The 19672-nt window shown below is 40.9% G+C and overlaps 1 protein-coding gene across 2 annotated transcripts in view; it reads left to right on the forward strand.

Annotated features, from left to right (window-relative positions):
* The window catches only part of LOC124136456 (nicotinate phosphoribosyltransferase-like), an 80658-nt gene that overhangs the window by 28692 nt on the left and 32294 nt on the right, over positions 1-19672 (forward strand). For both annotated transcript variants that reach the window (XM_046502370.2, XM_046502371.2), the window contains exons 6-11: positions 5463-5547; positions 5732-5981; positions 6090-6174; positions 7054-7134; positions 7366-7468; positions 9322-9407. In XM_046502370.2, coding sequence (XP_046358326.1) covers positions 5463-5547; positions 5732-5981; positions 6090-6174; positions 7054-7134; positions 7366-7468; positions 9322-9407 — 690 coding nt within the window. The remainder of the gene's footprint in view (positions 1-5462; positions 5548-5731; positions 5982-6089; positions 6175-7053; positions 7135-7365; positions 7469-9321; positions 9408-19672) is intronic.

The raw sequence follows: 19672 nt of genomic DNA on the forward strand, positions 1-19672 counted from the left end.
TTTAGCAATGTAAGACCTGTTTTATCACAATATAGATCTTGATTATCGATCAGATCATCCTGACTGGGCACCGCCATTCTGTTTGAAGCAAACGCAAGTGATACGAGAGGTGGAATCTGATTTGTCCATAGTAGAGGCTTAGAAGGAACATAACTTGTAATAGACACTGGCGGCACTAGCAACGAGCCCAGTAATTCCAGCCTAGATGGGAAAGGTTGGAAACTGGACTTTTAAAGTCAGTTAACTCTCTTGCCTCAGTATGATGGTTCTTTTAAGTATTGATGTGATTATTGTGACAAATCATGGTTCATGAAAATGACAATAAATGTAATGCTTTCTGTGCAGTTATGCACATCAATTATGTTTTACCGGTAGTCTGTTTTCAGTCGTACAAATGGGTATCTCTCATACCCTCACTTCTAGTCGCACGTTTAAAAGGAAGCCAGAAGCTAGAATTAAACATTAAACTTGTTTCCGTCCGGTTGCGCACGCACCTCCCTATGACATGTCACAAATCTCGAAGAATAAGCCATCAAGCAGGACTGGACTGGATTACTTCCCTGTGGGGATGGCTGGGTGGGAATGTACGACTGGTCGCTCTAGTAGACTGCTAGTTTGTATTCTACTAGTACTTATCGCTTGTCTACAGTTGTTGTTCTAATAAAGTAATAATAATAATAAATATGTCTTACCTGTAGACTCCTGGAATATAATCCTTGGTAATCCATTGTTTGTGTTCAACACGTGTTTCACTGTTTGACTTGATTTTACACGTTGCAACATGTCGGGCATTTGTGCCTCGTGTCAAAGAAAACTATCTAAAGAAGACCGTCACAAGTATTGTCCTTCCTGCATCATTAAGGACAAGTTTTCAATGTGTTCGTGGGATAAACATTGTAAAGAATGTGAGCACTTGTCTTCTGTAAACTTTAACTTGTATCTTCGTGCGTTGGCAAAGCGGGCTGCTGACCAGCACTACAAGCAGAGAAGGTCATCGGGTTGATCCTTGGACTCTGCACCCTCCACATCCGGCCCTGGGGGTGGCGAGTCGGCCACACCCAAGAAATCAGTTGATAAAGACCCGCCTGCTGATGATACTACCCGCTTGACGAAGATCAGTCGGGACGACAGGTCGAGTGCCTCGTCGAGAGACAGTAAATGAGTAGGGACTTGGATTGGGGGCTACTCTTCAAGAAACCAGCGCCCTCCAAGATTCTAGTAGAAGACAGGCATTTGGAATCCATGGACACTGCTGTTCGTCACCAGCTACAACCGCTTGCTATGCTGTCGACAGCGATCCAGGCCCTCTCAGTGTACTTTGAGGAGAAAGAACCCCAGGACAAGGACGACAGGACGGTGCCATCGGTTCCACCTGTATGCAACGGTGGAACACGGACGTCCTCGCCCAGTCCCGATATGTATCAGGCCAGATTACTACGGCACGTCGCCATGGTTACATCGACTGCACTGAACTACCTGATCGTCATGGCAGGTCACTCTTACAGGCCCCGTGGTCATTGCAACAGTTGTTTGACGGTCGTACTAACGCAGTTCTGGACAAGTACTCCAGGGAAACCGAGCGTGACATCATCATTTCGGCTTCACACAACCTGTCAAGACGGCCATCAGTTTCGAACGCCCCACGATGACGTTACTGAAAAGAGAATGTGCAACGGGCCTTTCGTAGGGACATGCCTCGACAGCCGTCCCGCAAGAGAGATTCGGACAGGAAAGGTCGCCAGGTCTCCTTTTCCAAGTATCCCAGAGGGGGAAAGAGCCAACAGGGGAGGAAGTGAGGTCCCTTCCCCCGCCGTCTCCGTCGTTGGAGTCTCCCCCGGTGACACTACCTTTGGACGAGCTACCGGTAGGGGGGAGACTTCATCACTATGTCCACAAGTGGGCTTTCCTCAACTACCCTTACGTTCAGAACATTTTGACAACAGGCTACGCCCCACGCCTGAGATCGACGCCACCACTGACGTCATCCCCGACATTCCACACTCCACCAACGGATCGGCTGACAGAGGCCATCAATTCGTTGGTGGAAAAGGCGGCTGTACTTCGCCTAGGGATATTGGCACCATCGCCGGGGTACTACTCACTCATCTTTCTAGTACCCAAGAAAAACTCCACAAAGATGCTGCTTATTTTCAATCTCTAAAAGTTCAACGCAACATATCTCCAACAACCCAACACATTCACCATGATATCCCTCAGCTCTCTGCGTCAGTTGATATTACCGAACGTCTTCCTCATCTCGATAGACCTTCTCCATGTACCGATAGCTTCGATAGCTTCCGATAGCTTCCGAGTTCCAGAAGCAGGAAGTCCACAGTCTGTTGACATCGGCCCAAGACCTGACTCGCCTAGGTCGTCTTCAACTTCGTCCGCTGCAGAGATTGCTGTACCCCCACCTGGAGTTTCCCAATCTCCTGGTTCCACTTCCGGCGCAGCTATGTTGTCATCTGGAGTGGTGGCTCCAGCTGTCGAACGTTTGCGAAAGGTGTCTTTATGAGCGAGCCTCCGTTCATACTACACCTATTCGTAGACGTGTCATTGGAAGGCTGGGGAGCACACTTCGGGGATGACCAAACGGCCGGGCTGTGGTCGCCAGAAGAAAAGGTCCTCCACATCAACTGCAGTGATTCAGGCGGTCGAGCTCTGGAAACTTCGACTCCGTTGGAAACGGCTGATGATACAGTCGGACAACTCCACAGTCGTCCACTGCATCAACAAACAGGAAACGACTCGGTCAGCGGCCCTTCTGGACCGGACATTCAGGTTCTTCGCCCTCGTCGACGACTTGGACATGGGCGTACGCCTCCATCACATCCCGGGGGCCAAGAATGTGATAGCCGACGCCCTGTCGAGACCATCGAGGCCGTCTCCCTCGGAGTGGATGATCCATCCGACAGTCTTTCATCTGCTGACAGATCGACTCTGGTTGCCCCAAATAGATCTCTTCGCAACCCGCTATAACAACCGCCTCCCTCGATTCGTGTCGCAGGTTCCAGACCCACGGGCATGAGACCACGATGCTGTAGCGACATCGTGGGAGGGTCTAGACGCTAACGCGTTTCCGCCAACGGTGCTGTTTCCATCGATACTGGAGAAAGTTCGTCAAATGCCCAACCTACGTCTGCTTTTGGTCGCGCCTTATTGGCCGGCCAGAACATGGTTCCCGGAACTTCTTCAGATCATCGATCAGCCACCGTTCCCGTTGCCAGATCGAGACGACCTCCTTCTTCATCCTCACACCGACGACACCGGGGATAAAGAACTTCCAGCTTCACGCCTGGGTTTGCTTAAGACCTAGTTAATGAAGAAAGGATATTCGGCTAAAGCGGCAGCGCTTGTCTCATCAGCACATCGAGTTGTATGATGACAAGTGGACCACTTTCTCCATTTTCGCCAGGTCTCATGGCTTCAACACGGCGGTAGCAACCCCACCACAGGTGGCGGTGGCGGAGTTCCTAGTCTATCTCTGGTCATCTCAGCGTCTGAAAGGGTCGACGATCTCGACTTATCTGGCAGCTTTGGCTTCAGTGGTGCCGTCTCCTACGGGCGACAAGCTCACTAAATTACCGGAGTTGCAGAAGATTCTACGTGCCTTCATGGTTGAAGATCAGTCACGTAAATTCCAACCGCCGGCCTGGGACCTCGATGTCATTCTACGCAACCTGTCTAGTCAGGCTTACGAGCCTCTAGATCAGGTCGCGTTCAACTTATTGTCTGAGAAAATGGCTTTCCTTCTCTCGCTGGCCAGCGAGAGTATCGGAAATACATGCCATTGACGTCGGTCGGATTACGTTCGATCAGCATAACCATGGCAACGTCCATCTTGGTCTCAGATGGGATTTTTTAGCGAAAAATCAACTTCCTGGCCAAGATTCGAGAATGTTCCACATTCCTTCCTTGTCTGCCATTATGGGCCCTCATGATCACGCTGATCTCACCCTGTGCCCAGTTCGTGTGCTTCGTATTTACCTGCAGCGATCTGAACAGCGACGACACCATTTTCGACGGCTGTTCATACCGCTCTCAACTAATGCAAAGAAAGAGATTACACGTAATACTCTCTCCTTTTGGTTGAGAGAGGTAATTCTCGGAGCTTACGAGGCGCAAGGACTCACACCTCCCACCTCCTCTCATCCGCATGAAGTTCGAGCCATAGCTTCAGCATTAGCACTCCACAGTAATTGTTCGCTGCAAGCTATTATGGAGGGCTGCTTTTGGAGATCTACTTCAGTGTTTGCTTCGCATTATCTCAGAGATATCTCAACAGAAGATGTTGAAGGACTCAAACAGTTTGGTCCACTCGTGGTGGCACAACAGATCTCTCAGAAAAATCAGTGAATTTGTGCTTTATTCACTTTGGACTTTTTGCTCGACACTTCGTGCCATATAACAGGTTACAATAAAAGCTGTTGGTGAATGTACGCATTCTTATGGTTTTTTGTTGTGTGCAGTACTTCGGCTTTTTTATTATGGTTATTTGGTGTATGCATCGTCTTCCCATACTATATAGTACTGCTTGTATTTTTTAGTTACCTTGTATACTGCAAGTTGCTCTGTAACTAAATTATGAGCCGACCACACTTCGATCGCAGTTCAACTGACGTGTGCAGTTGTCCTGTCGCATCGATAATTAGTTGTGTGTTGAAGAGCATTAACCATGTTATTTTTAGTTACCTTGACTATGGCGACTTGTTCTGTAACTAAATTATATGCCCACCACACTTTGATCGCAATTCAACGGACGTGTGCAGTTGTCCTGTCGCATCGATAGTTACTTGTGGGTCGAAGAGCGTTAACCATGCTGTTTTAGTTACCTTGTATACTGCGAGTTGCTCTGTAACTAAACTATACGTCGACCCCACTTCGATCGCAGTACAACTGACGCGTGCAGTTGTCCTGTCGCATCGATAATTAGTTGTGTATCGAAGAGCATTAACCATGCTGTGCGTTCGTGATAAACAACTTGTCTTGTCCGTGCATCTGGTCGAATGTTCTATTGTCACTACAGGGGTGAGGCACTTGGTATATTCGACGTGAAAGAGGTCACTTCCTGATTACTTTCCCGACCCTCCTTCCAGTGTTCCGTCGAATTCTACCCATTTGTACGACTGAAAACAGACTAAAACATGGGGTTTTCAGATTAAGAACGATGTTTTATTGGTTTGTTTTCAGTCGTACGTTCCCACCCAGCCATCCCCACAGGGAAGTAATCCAGTCCAGTCCTGCTTGATGGCTTATTCTTCGAGATTTGTGACATGTCATAGGGAGGTGCGTGCGCAACCGGACGGAAACAAGTTTAATGTTTACATTCCAGCTTCTGGCTTCCTGTTAAACGTGCGACTAGAAGTGAGGGTATGAGAGATACCCATTTGTACGACTGAAAACAGACCAATAAAACATCGTTTTTAATCTGAAAGACCCATTTTTGGTTCTCTTTCTTTCAGACACTCTGCAAACCTGACACCAAAGAAGAAGTGAACTTTGTTAATATATGTTTGAAATGGCAGCAAGAGCTCTCCAAAGTCTTAGGTAACAAAACATTAAGCCAGTAAGTCAATACGTAAAAGTTGTCTTAAGAGCGCCATCCTGTTGATGATAATCTGAATATAACTTTGTCATTGTCTTGTCTACAGCATGTTTGCACTTTGTATAGTATCCTGTGATAGGATACAGTTCCAGATACAGAGGTAACTTTGTCATTTGCTTTGCCTAGGTTTCCTATCAGATCAAGTGCGTGATGGTGAACTTGCAGCTTTTATCACCTATGCATTGGCGTTTCCTGACAGTCTCATTGCTCTCATCGATACATATGATGTGATCAGGTCCGGCCTGCCAAACTTTTGCACTGTTGCCATGGCACTTCATGAGGTGGGCTACAAGGCCTGTGGGATCCGACTTGACAGTGGTGACTTGTCCTATCTCTCCAGACATGTGCGCCACACCTTCAAGAAGATTGCAGACAAGTAAGACAAAATTGTCCTAAATCTGAAAAGAGGAATTTGGTAATTGTGCGACTTGAGCGTCATGAATTTGCAGTATAATGTGAAGTATACCTTTACACTGTGTTGCAGGTACAGCCTGCCTTGGTTTGAGAGCCTGGCCATAGTGGCCAGTAATGACATCAACGAGGACACCATACACTCCCTCAACCAGCAGGTAGGTCGTCTTTGCTTGTCAACAACAGAATAATGTTGCACTTCCCTCAACCAGCAGGTAGGTCGTCGTTGCTTGTCAACTACAGAATAATGTTGCACTTCCCTCAACCAGCAGGTAGGTCGTCTTTGTATGTCAACAACAGAATAATGTTGCACTTCCCTCAACCAGCAGGTAGGTCGTCTTTGTATGTCAACAACAGAATAATGTTGCACTTCCCTCAACCAGCAGGTAGGTCGTCTTTGTATGTCAACAACAGAATAATGTTGCACTTCCCTCAACCAGCAGGTAGGTCGTCTTTGTACGTCAACAACAGAATAATGTTGCACTTCTCTCAACCAGCAGGTAGGTCGTCTTTGCATGTCAACAACAGAATAATGTTGCACTTCCCTCAACCAGCAGGTAGGTCGTCTTTTTATGTCAACAACAGAATAATGTTGCACTTCCCCCAACCAGCAGGTAGGTCGTCTTTGTATGTCAACAACAGAATAATGTTGCACTTCCCTCAACCAACAGGTAGGTCGTCTTTGTATGTCAACAACAGAATAATGTTTCACTTCCCTTAGCCAACAGATATATTTGTATTTTTCTTTGTATGTCAATACTTGAAGATTGTTGCACGTCACTCAGCCAACTGATTTGTTGCCTTTGTATGTCAATCTATAGTAAAGTGTGTCAACAGTGGTACATGCCTACAGTTTAGTGAGAATTCAGAGTCTCTGGCATGTTACATCAGCAGTTGTTGAGTTGTAGATGTGATGAAACAATGAGTGCTATTTAGTATTTCCTCTCCTGAGAATGTACTGCAGTCTACAATCTTTAAACTTCCTACACACTACACATCATTGTATAGGTGAACCAGTGTTATTTTCCATTGTGCAGGGTCATGCCATTGACAGTTTTGGAATAGGAACCCATCTGGTGACCTGCCAGAAGCAACCTGCTCTGGGATGTGTGTTCAAGGTGAGTGACTGTGACAGTTGTCACACAGCTGGTGGACCCTCGTGTAAGTGCTGACTGACCACCGTTGTACCATTGCTCACCTTCCTTCAGCTGCCAAGCTGCATTGGTCATGTGCAGTGTCATCTGCTATCTGGAAAACTACTGTACATTCTGCATAATACTGCTGTGCCCTCTATGTATCAGTGATCCTTTCTGTGTGTGCTTGCTACAACATGTGTGTGTGTGTTTCAGCTAGTTGAGGTGAACAGCAAGGCCCGTATCAAGCTGAGTGAGGATATGGAGAAAGTCACCATCCCTGGCTGCAAGTTTGCATTCCGCCTGTATGGACAAGATGGTGAGATGCTTGTCACACACATGACAAAAACGACCTACACATGACAAAAACAACCTACACATGACAAATCCAACTACACATGACATATACAATCTACACACGCCATATATAACCTACACTTGAGATATACAAACTACACATGAAATATAGAACCTACACATATAACCTACACATGACATATACAACCTACACATGACATATACAATCTACATATGCCATATATAACCTACACTTGACATATACAACCTACACATGAAATATAGAACCTACACATATAACGTACACATGACATATACAACCTACAGATGACATATATAACCTACAGATGACATATATAACCTACAGATGACATATATAACCTACACATGACATATACAACCTACACATGACATATACAACCTACAGATGACATATGTAACCTACACATGACATATATAACCTACACATGACATATATAACCTACAGATGACATATATAACCTACACATGACATATATAACCTACACTTGACATATATAACCTACACATATAACCTACACATGACATATATAACCTACACTTGACATATATAACCTACACATATAACCTACACATGACATATACAACCTATACTTGACATATATAACCTACACATATAACCTACACATGACATTTACAACCTACATATATAACCTACACATGACATATATAACCTACACATGACAGATATAACCTACACATGACATATACAACCTACATATATAACCTACACATGACACATATAACCTACACATGGCATATACAACCAACATATATAACCTACACATGACAGATATAACCTACACATGACATATACAACCTACATATATAACCTACACATGACACATATAACCTACACATGGCATATACAACCAACATATATAACCTACACATGACATATATAACCTACACATGACATATACAACCTATGGATATAACCTACACATGACATATACAACCTACATATACAATCTGCACATGACATACACAACCTGCATATGACATATAACGTACACAAGTAACATACACATATAACCTACACATGACATATAACCTACATATATAACCTACACATGACATATATACAACCTACACATGACATATAACCTACATATATAACCTACACATGACATATAACCTACACATGACATATAACCTACATATACAACCTACACATGACATATACAACCTACATATATAACCTACACATGACATATATAACCTACATATGACATATATAACCTACATATATAACCTACACATGACATAACCTACACATATAACCTACACATGACATATACAACCTACACATGACATATAACCTACACATATAACCTACACATGACATATACAACCTACACATGACATATAACCTACACATATAACCTACACATGACATATAACCTACATATGTAACCTACACATGACATATACAACCTACACATGACAAATTACCTTCATATATAACCTACACATGACATATAACCTACACATATAACCTACACATGACATATACAACCTACACATGACATATAACCTACATATATAACCTACACATGACATATAACCTACACATATACAACCTACACATGACATATAACCTACATATATAACCTACACATGACATATAACCTACACATATAACCTACACATGACATATAACCTACACATATACAACCTACACATGACATATAACCTACACATATAACCTACACATATAACTTACACATGACATATACAACCTACACATGACATATCACCTACATATATAACCTACACATGACATATAACCTACACATATAACATAGGAGTTAGTAGATAGTGTTGTATTTCCAGGCAACGCGCTGGTTGATCTGATGATGCAGACAGATGAGGAAGAGCCTCAGGTCAACCAGAGGACGCTGTGTCGACATCCATTCCAGGTAAATATAAGTACAGATATTTTCATGGACTGTTCATCCTTCAGTGGAGTCTGACTTTAATTCAAAATACCATGCTACAATCCTCTGCAGAATTTCCAAAAGTAGATAGGAAACTTGATGGTTTTATCAGAATTTGACCAAATTACATTTTGAAACCATATAATGTTTGGACATCAGGGATATTTTATATAGAGTATCTCCTTTATAGATCTAGGGAAGACTTTGGAGTTATTGTTCCGACATGTTATTGTTGAGGCCAACCCAAGGTTATTGCCTGAAAAAAGCTGTCTACCAGTTCAACAAGTAATATTTTAGGACAATTAATGTGTACATGTCATCTAAGTATTATTTTAGGCCAATTAAACATGTACATGTTATCCAAGTATTATTTTAGGACAATTAATGTGTACATGTCATCCAAGTATTATTTTAGGACAATGCATGTCATCCAAGTAATATTTTAGGCCAATTAAACATGTACATGTCATCCAAGTATTATTTTAGGCCAATTAAACATGTACATGTTGTTCAAGTATTATTTTAGGACAATTAAATATGTACGTGTTATCCAAGTATTATTTTAGGACAATTAATGTGTACATGTCATCCAAGTATTATTTTAGGCCAATTAAACATGTACATGTTATCCAAGTACAGTCAAGTCTTGTTTATCCGACACTCGTTAATCCGACAATCGGCTTTATCCAAAACAAATGATGGGAACCGATTAAATCAGTGTTGTTTAGACCCGTTAATCCGACAGTCTCGCACTCCGACTCCGACACACCTAATTTGCAACGATTTGCTGAAATCATACATTAATCAGTCTCGTTAATCCGACTTGGTGATCAGCTTACTCCATGGTCATCTGCCCACGAGTACATAGCCCCGTGTTTTGATGCGAGACGAGTCGGCGAGTAGCTGCATATTTAAATGGCTGCAGAGATAAACTTTGTGTTTTGTGTTAAACTTTAGTGGTTGCATGATTAGAAAACATATTCTGCGAACAATGTAACACAACAATAGGAATATTTCCTTTTTCCTTTTTTTATTACAACATGTTTGAATCGTTATCTATCGCGTAGTTGTCCAATTTTCGATCACGAACGTTGATAATACCTAATTTCGTTTATCCGACATACTCATTAATCCGACATAATCATATGCAACCAACAATGTCGGATTAACGGGACTTGACTGTATTATTTTAGGACAATTAATGTGTACATGTCATCCAAGTATTATTTTAGGACAATTAATGTGTACATGTCTTCAAAGAATCATTTTATGCCAATTAAACATGTACATGTCATCCAAGTATAATTTCAGGACAATTAATGTGTACATGTCATTCAAGTATTATTTTAGGCCAATCAAACATGTACATTTTATCCAAGTATTATTTTAAGACAATTAATGTGTACATGTCATCCAAGTATTATTTTAGAACAATGCATGTCATCCAAGTATTATTTTAGGCCAATTAAACATGTACATGTTATTCAAGTATTATTTTAGGACAATTAACATGTTCATGTAATCCAAGTATTATTTTAGGACAATTAATGTGTACATGTCATCCAAGTATTATTTTAGGCCAATTAATGTGTACATGTCTTCAAAGAATCATTTTAGGCCAATTAAACATGTACATGTCAAGTAGTATAGGTAATGGGGGTTCTGGACCACTTCCACTGGAGCCAGATTCATATACCTATACTGCTACTACAGAGGGAATTTTTTATGCGTAAATGATGATGCGATTCAATGATAGTCATGAGATTAAGTTAAATTGGGTCTAGCTCACCAATACCTGGGGCCAATCATTGCTTTAGATGAGCCTAAATGGCAATAAAAATATTCTTCATAATTTTTATCGATAAAGCGATATTCAACATTTTTATTAAGTTCTTCGTTCATTTTACTAGGAGACCAGACTATATAACTACACTCTTCTTGTAAATTGATAAGAAACAATTGATAACCGTATTTGGTTGGTTTGACATCACTGATATAATAAAAACCTTGTGGCATTTCTCTCCATTTAATAGTTTTTTCCATTATTATATATATTTATGTAAGCATTTGTCTAAATGTGCTCAAACGATATTTTTAATCTCCAACCAGTTCTTTGGTTTTGGCACGGAATAATTGACGCGCTTGTTGCCTCTCCTGTTCTATGAACTTTTTTTTCTCATCCTCGCTAATACCATTGGTCTTATGAGATTTTGATCGAATCTCCTGCTTCATTTAATTGTATTTGGTGAGCTCCGACAGCACTAAACGAAACTCATCCTCGGATATCTTACAATCGACCATTGCTGTCGAAATATGATCCTCAATGCTGTTCAACTTTGCTTCGGCAAGTATCCGAATATTATCGTGTTTTAATGCTTTCTTTTGTAACCTACGAGAAATGAATTTTATCGCTATTCCTGCAAGTCCCGAGACTCCAGCGGCTATTTCCATGCCGAGCACGATAGGCGCGGCGATTATAGTTGATAGTAAACCGACACCAGCTACACCGAGTCCCATGCCAGCTGCTACAAGCGCGGTGTCAACTCCGTCCAGAGCATTCACGGCTCTACGATACTTTTTATACAATCCAAGTCTCAACTCCCTATCCTTCTCTATTCGATGTTTTATGTCGCTTATTTGATGTAATCGAAATCCATCAACAGTTTCCATCTTTTCAAATGCTTCATCGAGCGCTGGATATAAACTCATAGTGTATATTACGATCATATAATAGTCTTTAATTGGTCTTGCTTAAATGTTTTGAGACTATACATCAATCTTATCAAATGTATATTATACGGCAAGAATATCTTAGTAAGAGAAATACTACCACTTTTAATAATTTGGACCCCCTCTAGGGTTGCAACGGGCGATGCTCCGATATGAATAATACTACAACGTTGACGTTGGTGTTTCTTGAGCCATTTAATCAATAGACCTGTAATATTTCGAAGGCACATTTCCAGTACATCTCCGAACAAGACTTCAATAATAAGCGTAGAAATATTAGGTATTGCACTCAAGTTATCTTTAATATCTTCAAATTCAGTAACCAAATTTAAAGTAACATTTTTTAAGGCCGGACGACTATATAACATATGACCTGGGTTTTCTGGCAGGGGAGTGACTAACACACTTTTTCGTTTTGAAGGGATATAAGCCGTGAGTATGATGCCACTATTTATTATCTTAGTTAAATTATGTCCCTTACCCATCATCGCATAAGGTGGGGTAATGACGATATTCAGTAGCCACTCGATGTTTGCGTCGACCAGAGTCCATTTATTATCGTCGTTGCGAATAATATTGTACGAAGTGTTTTTAATGAGTCTACTAACGTCGACATCGCTTCAATCTTCTAGATTACCCGTGAATGTGACTTCTTTCCGCTTGTATACATTATCGTGTAAGTGTAAAGCGTATAACTTACCATTGTAACCGGGTTTATCAAATCCTTCTGTGTCTCCGAGATCGGAAAGCGCAATTGTATTACATTGTCTGAGCGTTCCAGGGCCTGATGCATCAACCATTATTTATAATATGGAGTGTTACACTTAAGTATCCTATATGTACAGGTTGGTGTTTTACATCTAATATAGAAATTTTGAGGTCTGAAATAATACCCCGCTTCAATTTTTTATATTGTAATGACGAGAAAGATTCCGTTCTACCACTATTATATTTTTCATTTTTCACTGGAACAGATCTGAGCAGAGTTGAAGGACTTTCTAGTTGAATATTATTTGTCGTACTGATTTGATCAAGATGGATACACAACTCTTTATAGGGAACTAAATCAGGTAATTTAACCTCCTGATCTGGTAACTTGTATATTGTGCCAATTAAGCGTGTAAATCCAAGTGTAGCTGATTGGTCCAATAAAACTATAGTTTCTTCATGGTCGAATTTCACTGTCCCAGTTGCCTCATTTTGTGTGATACTAATTCCATTAGGCTTAAAAATTTCATCATTGAGTGAGCTTACGCTGTAATACCCATCAGGTATAGTAATGGATTTGACAGTACCACGTGCGGATAATAGCATTATCCTATTATTATCTTTTGCAGCATTTATATTGGTCCACCTCGGGTAATACGTTACATCGCATAGGGCGACTTCGAGTTGACCATCCGAGTTATCGATAGTATGAAGCAGTTGAATAGACTGACCATTTGTTATTCCCAGGAGTGTAACATACATATCAAATATACAATGATACTATATCATAACTTAAATATGGAATCAACCATTATTTATAATATGGAGTGTTACACTTAAGTATCCTATATGCACAGGTTTGTGTTTTACATCTAATATAGAAATTTTGAGGTCTGAAATAATACCACGCTTTAATTTTTTATATTGTAATGTTGAGAAAGATTCCGTTCTACCGCGATTGTATTTTTCATCTTTAACTGGAACACATCTGAGTAGAGTTGAAGGACTTTCTTGTTGAATATTATCTGTCGTACTGATTTGATCAAGATGGATGCACAACTCTTTATAGGGAACTAAATCTGGTAAATTGAGTCCCTGATCTGATGTCTTATATTTCTCCTCTCCATCCAAGTGTGTATGCTAAGTTCTCGTAAAGCTTTACATCCTTTGTTCCAGCGTTTAAAATCAGTAACCCATTCGACTCATTTTGTGTTAGACTAACTCCATTAGGCTTAAAAAATTCATCATTGAGTGAGCATACGCTGTAATACCCATCAGGTATAATGTAGTTTTTACCATTTATTTCTGTCTCATTATTATAACCCCTCGCAGCATTTATATTGGTCCACCGTGGGTAATACGTGACGTCACAGATAGCGACTTCGAGTTGTCCATCCGAGTTATCGATAGTATGAAGCAGTTCAATAGACTGACCATTTGTTATTCCCGAGAGTGTAACATACATATTAAATATACAATGATACTATATCATAACTTAAATATGAAATCGAGATACATTACTAATCAATCGATTATAGTAACTGCTTCTGGTGCTGAGTTTACCGTTAAATTCCCTGATTTCTTTGAAAAGTACAGGGTCACGGCAACTAGCGATAAAATGGTGCACGATTGGTTTCACAATCCAATGCAATTTTGGCAGAATCAGTTAAACTTTGCCGTATGGTGTGCCACAACGGGATGTGGCGTATCTGTTAATGCCCCAGGATATATGCTAAATAAGTCTGTTTTATTATTTCACGTGTACTATCAGATTAGACGTATACTTAAAGAAATTAGTGCTCCATTACCGCAGGATCGAGCGTGGAATGCATCACATAATCCGTATAATAGGGGGGCGTATGAGCGTATTTGTAATGAATTTAATGTTTCTACGAGTAAAGATTGGCGTATTAAAGGAGCAAACCATGGTCTAGGTATTCCGTACGCTGGTGCACACTCTGTTAAAGAAGTCAGCGATGATTTACTGAAATGGGGTCGGCTCCTTCCGAGCTTTGCTCTCTCAAGTAACGAGTGGAGAGATGATCGTATGAACTTTAAGGGTGGTGTTGCTTTCACCATCCAAAAAGTTGAGCAACCACCTGGAGACGCTTGGAATGAATTTCTTAATGATAAAACGGAAAATAAATTTACTAACCCAGGAGTTATAAGATTTAATGAATCGATAAGAACTTATGTATGGGCAATTCTCGGTGCACAATCGCAAACACGAACGGGAATCGGTTCTGGGACGGCGCTCGATGTGCAAAAACAGTTTGTCTCAAACGTGGAGGACGCCATTAATTCACCAGTTGACATACCATCGTCTATAAAGCGTTTTCAAGATGCATTACAGTACGCTCAATCCAAAGTGGACTTTGTTTATGCACCGGGAATATACATGTCTCCGAGTAATATGACACTTAAGATCGGTCAAGTGATAGGTTATAATAATAGAATTGTTATTGCTACCGATCAACAAAAACCAGGTATAAACTCAGATATGAACGTCGAATTAATAACGCAAACGATCATGGGCAAAAAAGGAATAGTCAAGCCGCAAACACCACATGTTTCACAACCATCTACTGACGCACAAGTGTCACCGCATATTGCGGCTAAAAATCAACAACATATCGATGAAAAAACAGCACTTGTAGTGGGTGGAGTCACGGTTGGTTTACTCATGATTTGGTGGTTAAATAGTTCTTAGCGAATACATACAACAGCCCTGCAATTGCTACGATCAGCCCCCATAAGTTTTGACTAAGCCAAGTGGTGGTCTTAGCTAATAAATTCAATAGCCAGGAAACAACACTCCTTATTATACCGGGAAGTGCAGCCGCGGCTTTCTCAGCGAGCTTTCCCAGTGCTGAACCTAATGCTTTTAAATGCTTTTTTATCCACTCTTTTATACCATTTTTATCACTAGGAGGTGTCCCGCCACCACCTGTACTGCCACCTGTTAACGAGAGAGTCAAAGTCGATATAATAAATCCCAACGCGGTTAAAATACTGGCAATTGTTATTCCCTGTTCTCTGAACAATGTTTTAATTTTATCGGCCAGTGTAGTGTCATCGTTGAGGACTTGATCGATAGTTTCTCGAATACGACTTATTTGCGAACGAAGTACCTTTTCATTACTGGAAGCAGCTTCGAGGCGGGCCGATCTTTCGTATTCTAGGTTACGCAGTCTTTCCACTACGCTGCGTCTACTGAACTCATCGCGCGCCTGTTTGAGTTTTGTTTTCTCGTAAGCTATATGCTTGTCGAGTTCGAATGGCTTGGCTGTATTATTGATGAATTCTCCCCGTATTGTTTGCATTGCCTTGTCAAGACCTCGTAATTCCCTAATATCGTTCTCCAAGGATGGTGATACCTGTAATATGGAATTATCATAGTAGGTGGCCAAGATTTTTCCGAGTCCGTCCGAGACCACGTTTGAGGCTCCTTCCAAATTATCGGTGTTACCGAGTTCATCACACACAGTCCTAAGAACCTTAGTAGTCTTCGCGGGAAGTTTTTCTCGTCGGTAGTAGTCTACCAAACCTAATTTATTACGAACAAAATCGATGCCGTGTTTACCGGCTATAGTAGACAAGGAAGGCTAGGGGCTTACGAGTACGAGAATGCATAAGATCAATATCCGGTTCGCCACACAGTCGCAATATTCCTTTACTATCTATCGTAAACTTTGAATAGTCATGAACAATAGGACTAACATCTTTAAAGGTATCGTAATAATCATTGACGGATAGTTTCAAAAGTTCATTATTTACGGTTGGGTTCAAAGTTTCATCGTTAAGATTCGTGCCACTAAAGCTGGTTTCATCAGTATCTTCGGTTGCATTATGGTTATCATGGTTATCAAAGGTATCTAGATCATAGTCATCCATTTTTATATTAAACATAGGGTACATGTTTTCAATATAACAATGTCTTCGCAATACGGACGCAAGTTAAACCCACAACGTAGACTTCGAGATCCATTAGGGGTCAAAGCAATTCGTCAGTCTGTAACTATAACTAATAACCCTAGTGCCATAGATCAGAATCAAATGCTTCTGGTACGCTTTCCTAATCTCGGCGCACACGATGTGTTAGTTCCGGGAACTGTCCGACTAGCATTTACAATTAGTTTGACTTCTACCTACGTTAACAGAGAGCCCGTTCAGAACATAGGTTGTGCTATCGTTAAGAAAATCGCCATTAAAATAAGCGGTAATGAGGTTTTGAGTATCGACGATAGCGATGTATACTATTGTTACATGGATCTCTGGAGAACGGATAAAGAGCGGGAAAACTTACAGTACCAAGGTATTTGTAATAAGAACACATTGAGACTGCGCGTAGGTGCTGAAAATGGTGTTGATACCAACGAAAAAAATAAGGCCGTTGCTGACGCATTAGGTAACCGATTCTATATTCCCCTAGACTTTGAATTACTAGATTCCCACATGCCCTTTTATCAAGCATCCCTAGGCGATAGGTTAGAATACGAACTCACTTTTAATGACTACGGCAGAGTAATCAGAGCTGCTGAAGATGCTAGCTATTCCATGGACAATATCTTGCTGGAGTACGATATGATAATGGATCCCGAATTAGCCAGACAAATTCGTAATCATTATTCAGGAAGTTTAGCCATTTTGTACGATCGCGTGCTGCGACACCGAAAGATCACGAGTGACAAAAAAGATACGATGTGGAATATCAATCTAAACGTCCCCACGAGGTCGTAAAGGGTATTTTAATGTTGTTCGAGGACCCCTCAGATGCGTTTAAAAGAAATACCGAGAAGTTCTACAATCCCAAGATTACAAAAGTAGAATTGACTATCGAGGGCGTTCCTAATCAACTATATAGCCAAGGAATGCTAGCGTATCACCAGTGGGATGAGATTAAAAAACTTCCTTCTATAAAACGTTCCCCGGAAGTTAACTCGGTCGTGAAAGATCTGTCTCTCGGGAGTGTATCGATGGGTGAATACCTCACCACGAAGTACGCGCTATGGCTCGACATGCGAACAACGGACGATGACCAACTACACGGCAGTGGGAGGAGAATAGAAAATGCTAGCGAGGGTGCCACCATACAGATAACAAAGCTTCAGGAATCAGCTGGTAAATTAAACATATATTTGTACGTGATTATGGATGCGCAACTTAATATACAGAATGGGAGATTCGTGCAAGCAATCTATTAATAATCTTTTACCTAAAGATCCGCACTGCGCTATCATATGCGGGCAAACGGGCTGTGGAAAAACAGCTTTTATTCTAGATATTTTAGAAAGTCATTATCGGGACCTTTTCGATCATATTATTATTCTGTGCCCGACTATAAGCGTTAATAAAACATACTTATCGAGAGATTGGGTAATGAATGACAACGGGGTACACAGAGTCGATCCGGGCGATCGTTTACAAGACTGTCTCCGAGTATGTCATGAAACATACAAAGGAGAATCAACCCTTTTCGTAATAGACGATTGCAGCGCGAGTAAAGAACTCACCAAAAAGAAAGATATGCTTTCGTATTTAGCATTCTCCGGTCGGCATACTCAACATAGCGTTTGGGTACTTACTCAAAAATACAACTCTGTCCTGAAAGATCTCAGAGAGCAGACCAAATGGGTAGCACTGTTTCATTGCAAAGACCGAGATTCATTCGAGGAATGTTTACGCGAAAATGATGTCATTTATACCAAGGGTGAACGAGATAAAGTCAGAAAACTGTTATCAGCAACGAAGCACTGTAAACTCATATTAAAAACCAATCAACCAGCTGCTTATGCAATTGCCTAGCAAAATGTAGCAAAATGTAGCAAATTGTAGCAAAATTATAGCAACTGCTTAGCAAAATGTAGCAAATTGAACATTAGCGGTTAATATGACATAAAATGTGGTTCGAAATCATCATTCTTTCGCAACAGTTCATTATTACGGGATGTATTGGATATGTCATATTATATTATGTTAGACTTAAATATCTCCTTAGGTATTACATTATGGAATGCGACGAACTCATCGAACAAATGCTCAAAGAATCTGAGCCTGATGTTACAGATAAATCTTTAGATAAACATAGAGAAAGACTCGCCGCTTTGGTAGCCGGTGGAAAATGTTCTCAATATTTGGGAGAAAATTATACCATCGAAAAAATTGATAACATGATAGACGAAGAGATTAAAAAACTGTACACGCGTTACGAGTCTAGACTGGGAGCTACCATGACTAAAATGATAGGGTTGTCTATATTACAACTATACACAGTCGTAGCTAGTACGTTTCTCCCCATCCCGGCAGAACATCACATGTATTTATGCGAATCTCTAGAGAAAGACCCATTCATCGAACACGCTATAAGCTCAGTGAGCTGGGAGTTTTATCATAGATTCGGAATGTTCTTAGCTCCGTTCACCACAGCTTTAATAACGGCTAGGTATTGTCAATTTAAACATACATGCCCACTTAATAATAATGGAGACTCAACAGATTGCGGAAACACAATCACAACAGGTGACACCACAGATTGTGAACGAGGAACAACAGATTGTGGAAACGCAACAACAAGTGAACGAGGAACAACGAGTGAATGAGGAACCACCAGTGAATGAGAAAATACAACATGTGAATGCACCACAAACACAAAAACAAGCTAGAGTTACTAAGAACCCCCCCCCAAATAGCTGCAGGAAGAAAGGGAGGACTGGCGAGGAAAGCGAAATTAATAAATAATTCAAATATTAATCCGATTAAAACATGGGCATTAGTAGGAGTTGCTGGTATAGCGGCTGTATGGTTCTTTT

Source organism: Haliotis rufescens, unplaced genomic scaffold, assembly GCF_023055435.1.
Source record: "Haliotis rufescens isolate VD_foot unplaced genomic scaffold, xgHalRufe1.0.p SCAF_1, whole genome shotgun sequence".
Classification (NCBI taxonomy): domain Eukaryota; kingdom Metazoa; phylum Mollusca; class Gastropoda; order Lepetellida; family Haliotidae; genus Haliotis; species Haliotis rufescens.